Source organism: Eleginops maclovinus, chromosome 20 (genome assembly GCF_036324505.1).
Source record: "Eleginops maclovinus isolate JMC-PN-2008 ecotype Puerto Natales chromosome 20, JC_Emac_rtc_rv5, whole genome shotgun sequence".
Classification (NCBI taxonomy): domain Eukaryota; kingdom Metazoa; phylum Chordata; class Actinopteri; order Perciformes; family Eleginopidae; genus Eleginops; species Eleginops maclovinus.
In genome coordinates this window covers 2,132,316-2,145,168 of record NC_086368.1, presented here as the reverse complement: position 1 = coordinate 2,145,168, position 12,853 = coordinate 2,132,316, and the positions used below count along the sequence as shown (strand labels likewise).

Here is a 12,853-nt window from a genome sequence, read left to right as displayed (position 1 = left end):
ACCATGAATGCTCATGCTCCGTCGTATACTCCACGACATTTCCCTCAAACTGGCACACCCACGTCCAATTTAGGGGAGCCTTTGGCACAGTATTTGGTACGAAGTTACCTTGTGACTTCAGGGCTGTACCAGTTTGATGACAAGCCCGAGAATTATCGTGCATGGTACTCCTCCTTCTCAAGTGCAGCCAACGAAGTCAACCTAACAGCAACCCAACAGTTGGACCTCATGACCAAATGGCTTGGAAAAGAATCTAGTGAACAGGTTAAACGCATGCGATCGGTGCATGTCAACAACCCCAATCTGGCTCTAGACAAAGCATGGGAACGGTTGCGTGAATCTTATGCTGCCCCCGAAGTCATCGAAAAGTCAATGTTCCAGCGCCTGGACAACTTTCCTAAGATTTCAGCCAAGGATCACTTGAAGTTACGTGAGCTTGGGGATCTACTTGCAGAGATCCAAGGTGCTAAAGAAGATGGATATCTGACCGGCTTGTCCTATCTGGACACCTCTCGCGGGATAGGACCAATCGTGGACAAACTCCCTTACGGGCTTCAGGAGAAGTGGGTGTCCGCAGGGTCACGGTACAAAGAAGGAAGCGACGGGCGTTTCCCCCCCTTCGAGTATTTTTGCAACTTTGTTAGCTACGAGGCAAAAAAGCGTAGCGACCCTAGCTTCATTCATCAAGGCAGCACCACAACACCCACCAAACCTGACAAACCATTTTCACGGAACTTTAACACCAACAAACCCATCTCAGTGCACAAAACGGATCTTTCCACAACCAACGACCCTTACAAGAACTGCCCGTTACATAACAAACCCCATCCCCTTAAAAGGTGTAGAACATTCAGGAATAAACTCCTCGATGATAGAAAGGCCTTCCTCAGAGAGAAAGGAATATGTTTTAAGTGTTGCGCCTCCATCTCTCACCTTGCCAAAGACTGCAGGTTCTCTGTGAAGTGCTTTGAATGCAACAGCACCAGTCATGATACAGCCATGCACCCTGGCCCACCTCCTCAAACCGTCAAGGCTCCTTCACCGTCACGAGAGTACGGCGGGGAGGGAGAAGACGATCCCGACATTGCTGTCGTTGGAGCAAGCTGCACAGAAGTTTGCAGTCCAGGCCAGTGGAGCCGCTCATGCTCAAAGATGTGTCTCGCAAAGCTTTACCCCAAGGGTTCAAAGGACATGGCCATCAAAGCCTATGTCATCCTGGATGACCAGAGCAATCGCTCATTAGCAAGACCAGAGTTCTTCAAGCTGTTCAGTGTGAAGAGCAAACCATTCCCGTACCATCTCAGAACTTGCTCCGGCATCATAGAAACATCCGGCAAGAGGGCAGAAGGATTCGAAATCGAGTCACTGGATGGCACAGTGCTCATTTCTCTCCCACCACTCATTGAGTGTCATGAGATCCCGAATAATCGGTCTGAGATTCCAACACCGAACGCTGTTCTTCATCAGCCTCATCTCCATCACATTGCCGAGCACATCCCTGAACTGGACCCAGAGGCAGAAATACTACTGCTGCTCGGAAGAGATGTCCTTAGGGCACACAAGGTAAGGCAGCAGGTCAACGGACCGCATAATGCCCCCTTTGCCCAACGTCTGGATTTAGGTTGGGTAGTGATAGGAGAAGTGTGCTTGGGTAATGTACATAAACCAACAGTCAACACGTTCAAGACAAACGTGCTAGACAGCGGTCGCCACTCAATCTTTCAACCCTGTACAAGCTTCATGCATGTCAAGGAGACGCCCCGTAGCCTTAACAGGTCTGGTACAGCACCAGAGAGTATGCTAGGACAGACAGTGTTCAACCGTACTGAGAACGACAACAAACCTGCTCCATCAGTGGAAGACACCATCTTCATGAAGATAATGGACACAAACGTCTACAGAGACGAAGCTAACAGTTGGGTCGCCCCACTGCCCTTCAGAGAACTACGCCAGCCTTTACCAAATAACAAAGGGCAGGCAGTCAATCGGTTCGCATCCTTGCAACGAACCTTGAAAAGAAAACCAGAAATGGAAGAACAGTACGTGACATTCATGAAGAAGATATTTGCAAATGGACATGCAGAGGAAGCACCATCGCTGACAGAAGGGGAGGAGTGCTGGTATCTCCCAACGTTTGGGGTTTATCACCCACAGAAACCCAATCAGATCAGGGTTGTCTTTGATTCCAGTGCCCAGTACTCCGGCGTCTCCCTCAATGACGTGCTCCTCACTGGACCCGATCTCAACAACTCCCTCCTTGGAGTGCTTTTACGCTTCCGGAAAGAGAGGGTTGCAATTCTTGCAGACATCCAACAGATGTTTCATTGTTTCTTAGTGCACGAAAACCATCGCAACTTCCTCCGGTTTTTGTGGTATAAGGACAGTGATGTGAACAAGGAAGTTGTTGAGTACCGGATGAAGGTCCACGTCTTTGGCAACTCACCATCTCCTGCTGTTGCAACTTATGGGCTACGAAGAGCCATAAGAGAGGGCTCACGAGAGCATGGAGCCGATACTGTCGCGTTTGTAGAAAGACACTTCTACGTGGATGATGGCCTAATATCCCTACCATCTGAAGCCAAAGCCATCGACCTCCTCCAGCGAACACAGGCCTCTCTCGCAGAATCAAACCTGCACTTGCACAAGTTCGTATCAAACAGTCCAGAAGTCACAGAGGCTTTTCCACTGGAAGATTGTGCTCCAGTCGTCAAAGACCTGGATTTAAGTGGAGAAACTGCACCCACACAACGGAGCTTAGGTCTACTGTGGGAGATCACGTCTGACACGTTCACCTACTCTGCATCAACCGTGGATAAACCATTCACCCGACGTGGAGTCCTATCCACAGTCAACAGTATTTTTGATCCCCTGGGTCTACTGGCACCTGTCACGATCCAGGGAAGAGCCCTCCTTAGAGAGCTTACCTCTGAACTATCTGACTGGGATACACCCCTCCCGGAAGACAAATCAAGCAGATGGGAAGATTGGAGAGATTCCCTCCAAGACCTGAAACAGCTTCACGTTCAGCGCACATATACGACAACCTCCCTCACGAAAGCTGTTCACAGGGAATTGTGTGTGTTCTCGGACGCGTCAATCAAAGCCATCGGGGCTGTGGCCTACTTGAAGGTGGTGCAGGAAGATGGGAAGACTGAAGTAGGTTTCGTTATGGGTAAGGCCAAGCTGGCACCCCTGTCAGAACCGACAATACCCAGGCTTGAGCTGTGTGGCGCAGTCTTGGCAGCAGAGATGGCAGACCTTATCCAGGATGAGCTGGACCTGAAGTTAGATGCCATTAAGTTTTACACAGACAGCAGAGTAGTGCTTGGCTATATTTGTAATGAAACAAAACGATTCTACACATATGTCTACAACAGAGTCCAACGAATCCGGCAGTCCTCAAAGCCTGAGCAATGGCACTACGTATGTACCAAAGACAACCCTGCTGACCACGCATCAAGGTCTTTACCCGCATCCCGCCTGGCGCAGACCTCTTGGTTCACTGGACCTTCCTTCCTGTGTCAGCCACCGGCAGAGAAAACGCAGACAGCTGAGAGGTTCAGTTTAATCGACCCTGAAAAGGACTCAGAAATCCGACCTCAGGTACAAACTTCTGCTACCCACCTGGAGGAATCGGTACTCAACTCCGGACGCTTCGAGCGCTTCTCCACCTTTACTTCACTGGTAAGAGGAGTTGCATTCCTCGTACACATGGCAAGATCCTACAAACGTTCAAACCAAGACAGCAAGTGCAAAGGCTGGCATAAATGTAACTTACCTCGGACTCCAGACGAAATGGCACAAGCTGGGAAAGTTATCCTTAAAGCAACCCAGAAAACAGCCATGGCAAAAGAACTGTCAGCTCTCCATGCCAACAAACCCATACCAAAGAGCAGTCCTCTGAGGACACTCAACCCAATCTTGGAGGATGACCTTATCTGCGTTGGAGGCCGACTACAGCACTCTCATCTTGCTACCGCAGAGAAGAACCCGATAGTTCTGCCCAAAGGAAGTCACATTTCCCTACTGCTCACACGGCATCACCATGAGCAGGTGAGACACCAAGGCCGTCATCTAACGGAAGGAGCGATTAGGGCAGCAGGACTGTGGCTCTTGGGAGGCAAGAAGCTCATCAACTCAGTAATCCACAAATGCCTAACCTGCCGCAAGCTACGTGGAAAGCTGGAAGAACAAAAAATGGCGGATCTGCCCTCAGAACGACTTGAAATCTGCCCTCCTTTCACATACGTGGGCCTCGACGTATTTGGGCCCTGGTCTGTTACAACCAGACGCACCAGAGGAGGACAGGCAGAGAGCAAGCGTTGGGCCATTATGTTCAGTTGTATGAGCTCCAGAGCTGTTCACATCGAGGTAATCGAATCTATGAACACATCCAGTTGCATAAATGCCCTCAGACGTTTCTTCGCACTCAGAGGCCCGGCTAAACAGCTCAGATCCGATTGCGGAACCAATTTCGTTGGAGCAAGCAAGGAGCTCGGGATGGACAAGGCAGTGCATAGATACCTCAGCGAACAAGGATGCAGCTGGGAATTCAACCCTCCGCACGCCTCTCATATGGGAGGTTCCTGGGAGCGTATGATCGGCGTTGCCAGAAGAATCCTCGATTCAATGTTTCAACGGCAAAACACTCGCTTGACCCATGAAGTGCTATGCACACTAATGGCGGAGGTCATAGCGATCATGAATGCACGCCCACTCTTACCTGTGTCTACGGATCCCGAGAAGCCCTTCATACTTTCTCCATCCATGATCCTCACACAAAAGTCGGGGGTTCCACCTCCCCCCGGAGACTTTTCCGACAAAGACCTGTACACAAAACAATGGAGGCAAGTCCAGGCCCTTGCAAACCAGTTCTGGACCCGCTGGAGTCGAGAATACCTACCTTCGTTGCAGCACAGACAGAAGTGGACAGTGCCCCGAAGAAACCTTCAGGTTGGAGATCTGGTTCTGCTCAGGGACAAGCAGGCCGCTCGCAACTATTGGCCTATGGCCAGAGTCAATGCCACTTTCCCTGGGAAAGATGGACATGTAAGGAAGGTCGAAGTGAAAACAACTGACCAAGGCAAGGTCAAAACCTTTCTCCGGCCGACTGCAGAAATTGTTCTGCTCCTTCCTAAAGACTGATAGACAGACTATATTTAAGATCTGTACAAGTTCTAAGTGACCTCACATAGGTCAGGCGGGGAGTGTGTTGCCTCTCCAGGCATTTAATATTATTACATTTATTTCTTAAATAATTACTTTACAGTTTAAATTAGCTAATGTAAAAATTAATATTATTTTGTTGTTTTAGTTTTTGCGACGACGTCACTTCCGGTTTAGTCACTTCCGGTTCAGTCTCTTCCGGCGATCTTCCTGTTGAACTTAGCTGGGTAGAAAGAATGGCCGACATGTGCATCGGAACATAATCAATCAGCATCCACTTGGAGGCATCAGAGTGGCAATGCCGTGAGTTGTTTGATTGTTAAAGGACATGTTGAAGATGTTATATTATGATGGATTTAGTTCGAAAAACTGTTTGATGTGTTGTATACAAGCTAAAAAGTGATGCAATTGTCAATCAGAATGCCTCATTTCAGTATTGGACAGTTTCTGTTGTTATTTATAACTATGCATAACGTGATGTTAGTCATAAGGTTGTCATAAATAGACACAATATTTTTGTATTATTGTATTTGCAGTTTTCACCGTCTGTTGATGAAGAAGTGAAAGTAAAAGGTCAAGCTTACTACGACTTTGTCTCATTGGCTACGGTTTAACTCAGTGTTTAGTCAGAGTTTCGACACACTGCACGAGAACACTACAACGCCATACAGACTTAAATAAAGCAGCGACTGTATTTTGTACATTTATGAACCCTGATATTTGTCCACTGAACAGATATGAGGAACTTGCCTTAAGCTGCTGTTTGGTTTTCTGATTCAACTTCAGTGATGACAGAGTGAGATTCTCTGCGCTGACTGGATCTGAAGACAGTGTCATGGAAACGTATTTGCTAGAGAAAAATTAATTCTCATGGATAAAGCGTGCTGCCTGGGATGAAATCATGTCTATCCGCATGTTTTCATTGACTTTACATGTAAACGTGACATGCAAAAAAATGTTCTAGGTTTCTGGTGTGAAGTCCCTATTTTGGGATGGCAGTCTTCGTGATCGCCGACATTTCCTTTTAACGCCACAAGCAGGTCAAAAAGTGACAATTATTTGGGGTGTCATCAGTTGATTCACATGATCAGACAAACAGTGTAATCATAGCATTAGTTTCAATTGGTTTACCAGTGACTTCCGACACTGATCTAAAGATTTTGATCCAGTCAGAATGTAAAGCCGGACAAGACCAGAACATGTGTGCATGGCTTGCTGGTGCTTGGCGACACCTGTCACAAATTGAGTTTACATCGTTATAGATTCTACAAAGCCTGACCTTTGTGAAGTGTGTGCGATGCACACTTTTGCACTGGATCAGTCCATGTTTCGCACAGATAGAAGATTGGTGTACTTTAGCAAGGACCTTCCCCCAAAGATCCTCAGGGATCTCCTCACCAAGATCTACTTCCCAGAGAGCTTTAATTGAGTTTAAGGTGACTAGACGAAGGGAACAAATCTGAGCATAGATATGAGACATCAATCCCTTCAGAGCGGGTACTGGTTTAAGGAATGTGTCTAATGATGAATCAGTGGGGAGGTTAGGAAACCTTTGATGGGAACTTCATGATCCTTGTTTTGTATCTGTCATGTCTTTGTGTTGTGTGTTTTATTTTGAAATGTTTCCCCTCTTGTGTCACTCGTTAAGATTCACTTCCTTTCTGCGTTTCCCTCCTGTGCCTCATTGTGTCATTGTGTTCACCTGTTGCCCCTGTGTTTCTCCTCCCCCTTCCAGCTGTCTCTCGTCTTGTGATTACCCTTGTGTATTTAGTCCCTGTTTGCCTTTTGTCTGTTGTTTGGTCGTCGTCATTTCTTCCCTGATCTTGTCCATGTTACCTGCCTGTTCCTGTCGCCCTTCAGAGCTAAGTGTTTTTCATGTCCTGTGTTCCCCTTGCTTCGTGTTTTCATCAACAGCTTTTGAATAAAGCTCACTTTTTGTTTTCGACCCTTACCTGCTTCCCCTTGATTTGCTGCACTTGAGTCCTGTTTCCCCAACCCTGACAGAACGACCGAACCCAAAAATGGACCCAGCAGTATTTTTTGAGGATGCTCCTGTGGAGTTTTCCTACAACATTGTATGTATTTATGGAGAGTGGAGGAGAGCAGGTTCTAAAGAGGCAAAGGGTGCAGCTCTTCTTCATGCACGCTGGGAATTGGCAGCTAGGCCATGGTTCGAGAACTCACTGCCAGACTATTTAAGGACATTTGTCAATTCCCCAGAAAGCCTGCAGCCTTTCCTTAAACCTCGTGTCACAGCCATGACGCTTCCTGCAGCCAAGCCTCCTACAGCCACGCCTCCTGCACCCACGCTTCCGGCTGAAGTTTTGGCCCTAGCAGCCATGTTTCCAGGCCAAGCCCTCGCCGCCATGCTCCCAGCTGCAGTCCGGCCGACTCCAGCCCCGCCTGTCCTGTCGGCGGCCCAGACTCCAGCCCCTGATGTCCTGTCGGCGGCCCGGCCGACTCCAGCCCCTGCTGTCCTGTCGGCGGCCCGGCCGACACCAGCCTCGCATGTCCTGTCGACTCCGGGCCCGGCCTGTCCTGTCCTGTCGACTCCGGCCTGGCCTGTCCTGTCGACTCCAGTCTTGCTGGTTCCTGCTCTATCGGGGGGTCCCGCCTTCACCTGTTCCGATGGGGGTCCCGCCAACACCTGTTCCTGCTCCGTTATTGGGGGTCCTGCCGTCACCTGTTCCGCCGGGGGTCCCGCTAACTCCTCACCCCGTCAAGTCAGTGGTCCCTCCGACACCTGTTCTGTTGGTGGTCCCACCAACCCATGTCCCTTTCCAGTCGGGGGCCCCGCCGACTCAAGCTCATGTCCCGCCGACTCTAGTTCATGTCCCGTCGGTGGTGCGGCCGGCCCCTGAACCTGCCTCTTCGGGGGTCCCGCCGACGCCAGTACCACCCGGGTTCTCGCCAAAGCCATCTCCTACCTCTTCGGGGGTCCCGCAGACGCCAGTACCAACTGGGGCCCCGCCAACAACAGCTCATGTCCCCTCGGGGGTCCTGCCGACTGGTGCTCCTGTCTCCTCTGTGGCCCTGCCGCCTCCTGCTCCAGGTGCTCCTTACTTTCCTCCAGAGGCGTCTCGCTGTCCTCCAGCCCGTCGTCCAGAGGCGTCTCGCCGTCCTACAGCCCGTCGTCCAGAGCTGTCTCGCCGTCCTCCAGAGGTGTCTCGTCGCCTTCCAGGCCGTCCTCGGGAACTTTCTCGCTGCCCTCCGGAGCTATTCCGCCATCCTCCGGAACTGTCTCGCCACCCTCCGCAGCAGTCTCGTCGCTTTCCAGACCGTCCTCCGCAGCTGTCTAACCGCCTTCCAGGCTGTCCCCTGGAAGTTTCTCACTGCCCTCCGGAGCTGTCTCGTCACCTTCTAGGCCGCCCTCCGGAGCTGTCTCGTCGCCTTCCAGGCCGCCCTCTGGAGCTGTCTCGCCGCCTTCCAGGCCGTCCTCCGGAACTGTCTCGCCACCCTCCGGAGCTATTCCACTGTCCTCCAGGTTGTCCTCCAGAGTTCCTTCGCCATGGTCTACGCCCTTGCCTCCGCCCCTGTCTCTGCCCATGTCTCCGGCCTCCGGAGTTCCCTCGCCGTTGCCTCTGCCCATGTCTCTGGCCTCCGAAGTTCCATTGCCACAAGGCCTGTCCGTGCTCTCATGGTCTGCCTTGCCCGTGGGCCGTCAGCCCGAGACACCCTTCTCATCCTCTGCCTTGCCCCCGGGTCGTCCGCCCGAGACACCCTTCTCGTCCTCTGCCTTTTTATCGGGTCGTCCGCCCGAGACACCCTCCTCGTCCTCCGTCTTGTCCCCGGGCCACCTGCCCGAAACCCGCCTCCGGACCCCCTCCACCCACCCTTTTGGCCTTGGTCATGCGTCCCTCCTCCAGACTCCCTCCACCCACCCTGTTGGATTTTTTTGGACTTTGTAGGGACGTCTGGAATCTGCCCTTTGAGAGGGGGGTTCTGCCATGATCCGTGTTTCGTATATGTCATGTCTTTGTGTTGTGTGTTTTATTTTGAAATGTTTTCCCCACTTGTGTCATGTTAAGATTCACTTCCTGTCTGCATTTCCCTCCTGTGCCTGATTGCGTTATTGTGTTCACCTGTTGCCCCTGTGTTTCTCCTTCCCCTTCCAGCTGTCTCTCGTCTTGTGATTACCCATGTGTATTTAGTCCCTGTTTGCCTTTTGTCTGTTGTTCGGTCGTCGTCATTTCTTCCCTGATCTTGTCCATGTTACCTGCCTGTTCCTGTCACCCTTCATGTCTACAGCTAAGTGTTTTTCATGTCCTGTGTTCCCCTTGCTTCGTGTTTTCATCAACAGCTTTTGAATAAAGCTCGCTTTTTGTTTTTGACCCTTACCTGCTTCCCCTTGATTTGCTACACTTGGGTCCTGTTTCCCCAACCCTGACAGATAGATGGTGGCCTACAGGAAGCAGCCTCCATTTCAAGCCAAACAGGCCGGGAGTGAAGCGAATCAGAGTGTAGCCAGGATTGTATAATTCTCAGATTGGCAGCCCAATAATAAAACCTTAAGTTCGGCAGAGCCATTCTACCCAGCGCCTCTGGTCTCTGTAAAAGTTGTTTGCGTATCCTAGGGGTTTTCTTGTTCCAAATAAAGTCTGAAATAATAGTGTAAATTTTACGGATAAATGTTTGGGGGAGGAAAATGGGTATACATTGAAATAAGTATAGAATTTTCGGGAGGGTATTCATTTTGATAGAATTAATTCGTGCAGCTAGAGACAGATTCAGCACTGACCAGCGGTCAAGGTCCTCCTGTATACGGGTCAGAAGAGGGGCAAAATTAGCTTTATAAAGGTCTTTAAACCTTACCTGAATCCCTAAGTAAGTGAAGTTGTGTGGCGCAGTTTTAAATGGCAAATTATGTAGGGGGTAGTCACATGCTGCTTTATTTAAAGGGAATAGTTCGCTTTAACTTACATTTAGTTTGTAACCAGATATAGCACCAAATGAATTAAGAATAGAGACAGCTGCAGGGATAGACACAGAGAAATTTGAAACATAAAGAAGAAGGTCGTCTGCATAAAGAGAAGCCCTTTGTTCCATTCCATTTCTGAAAATACTTATGATACGGGGATCACAACGAAGTGCGATGGAGAGGGACTCAATGGCTAGGGCCAATAGATGAGGGCTCAAGGGGCAACCTTGCCTGGTGGAGCGATGGAGGGGGAAATATTCAGATTGGGTATTGTTTGTCCTCACCGAGGATAGGGGGGAGGAATACAACTTTACCAATGAGTTCAATTTATTACCAAAGCCAAATTTCTCCAACGTATAAAAAAAGATATTTCCACTCCACGTGGTCAAAGGCTTTTTCTGCGTCCAAGGATATCACAGCTTCAGGCACAGAGTTTATGGAAGGTTGGTAGATACTACACAGTATTCATGTACTAATAAGCCCACTTTTTAAATACATTCAGTTCATTAAAGTTGAAAGCACGTTCTAACAAATATAAGTTGACACAAAAAATGACTTATTTGCATAACAAGCTTGAAATGTACCCTTCATATTTCTCCTTGTTATAAACAATCTGAGGCTCCTGTTTTCAGGCTGCCAACGGAAATAAGTAAACCCACTGGAGAGCTGTGATGTAGGCTGGTTTTTTGAAGCATGTTCAAGTATCAAGCATAATTTACCTACATTTGAGTGATTATGCTAACTTAACTTAAGAGGCGATATACCTCACCTCTGAGGGGCCCAGCCCTTGGTATTTTCTGTATGTGGCCCTCAGTGAAAAAAGTTTGGACACCCCTGCTTTAAAGGATCAGGCCCTTCTACTTGTTCCAAGCTCTTTTTGCCATTAAGGCTAATAGGATGAGCTTTAATTTAAAAAACACCTGAGTGAAGTTACATTAAACCTACAGACAATTAATTGGCAAACTATTCCTCACAAATTTCCTCGATTGAGCAAATGATTGGATGTAAAACATTAGGGTGCTTAACACGCAGCTGTGCTCTGGGCAGCACTCAAAGTGCTGTCAACAGCTCTGCCAACCACCTGTGGTCTCTGCCTCTCAAAAACCTTTCAACTCCATTTCGCAAACTGTGGGGAAGGATCATCCATCTTAGTGACAACCTGGAATTGTGAAAAATACCTGTGTCTGACGAGGAGGGTCTTCGAGATGCCAAAGAGCCCAATTCAGATGGCCCAGCGCTGAATCCCACAGGAAGTGACACCTGCCATGGCACTTCTACTAAAATGGATGCAGCATGCCTGAATGATAATGGGATGTGTAATCTTCATCATAAATGACTTGCTGCATACTGCACCTGTCTTGTTTTATAATCATGAGCACGGAGGTGATGCAACAGATGTTTGACATGCAGACACCTGCCAATACGAGCCGGATTATTAGTGGTGTGACACTTCAGCTTCCATTCCAACTTCTCTGTGGTCTGTCACAGCACGGTAACACACATTATGTCATTAGATCTGGCAACACTTTTTTGCAGAACATGATTAACTGCTTACGTTGGGTTTGTGACTGGATATTATGGTCTTACTTATGTTCATTTTACAATACAGAGTTTTCCATTTCATTTCCACAAGTTTTGATGCAATTGTACTCAAATTGAAGGTTGGGAACTGGCAACATGACATTTGAACTAAAGCATTGTGGTTTATCATGTCCAAACTTTACAATGATGGCACCATTGGACAAATGGCACTCAATTGAGAATCAGCTGACAGTCCTCCGAAGTTTCATGGCAATTGGACCAGAACATCTCAATTTATTTTGTTCTAGATCAAAGTGGTTGACAAGCTAAAAGATCAAATAAAAAACAATGTTCAGACTTTGCACCAGTGGGGCCAGGTACAAACTAAATGTGAAATAGTGGGAATAAAAGCTGTTTCAAATGCTTAACAAACCTCAACAAAACTATTTTTCACTAACATTTCACCCACTCTTCCAATGTACAACTTCAAACTTTTCAGTCAGTATGAGTTTTGAAGAAATCTTATCCAATATAAGGCGAGAAAATATAAAACCAGGATAAAGCAGATCTTCAGCAGAAGCCCGAGCTGTCTTTACAGTACCTGTTTTTCCTGTGTTCTTCATGGATGTCTTATTGGAGGATTCAGCATCAAAGCCCTCCAGTGTCAGTTCCTGATACTCTGTGGATATTTTGGTATCCTGGTCGGCGATGTTGATAGGTGACTGGTTTCTCTCTCTGCATTCTGGGTAGGCTGACGACCATCCTTCATCAGGCCCATAAATACCTGAGGAAGACAAGAAGTGAAGTAGGCTCTCATCACTACAAGGACACGCTTTGATGTAAAACTGAGTAGACTTAGGAAGGATATGTCATAGAAAAATTCAAATTCAGAACTAGCCCATGTCCTCTGAAAGCAGCTGACAGTGTGCATTGCCAAGTCATTGCTCACAGAATACACACCATGAGCATACAGCCGAGGCAGCTGCTGAAAAAGCAAAACCTTTTCATTCATGTGGTAAACAGAGAAATTCCAAATGTCATTATTATGAGGCCATAATGTGTCCGCTGCTAACATCTTAAACAGAAACTAAATTCCACATTTTGTTTCACACTCCTGACTTCCAACTCCCTGTCAGATTCTGCATCCACAACCACACAACATCCCTGAGCTGACAGGAAACTCTAAAACCCCTCAAGTAAGTGTGTGTAGGCATCCTTTGACAGTAAATGTCCACAGAGCAAAAGCCT

General features: G+C 48.2%; 1 protein-coding gene across 1 annotated transcript in view; it reads right to left on the bottom strand.

The window, feature by feature from the left end:
* Positions 1-12,853, bottom strand: part of LOC134883277 (receptor-type tyrosine-protein phosphatase gamma-like) — a 407,948-nt gene that overhangs the window by 163,474 nt on the left and 231,621 nt on the right. Inside the window, exon 3 of the mRNA XM_063911578.1 lies at positions 12,207-12,389. Coding sequence (XP_063767648.1) covers positions 12,207-12,389 — 183 coding nt within the window. The remainder of the gene's footprint in view (positions 1-12,206; positions 12,390-12,853) is intronic.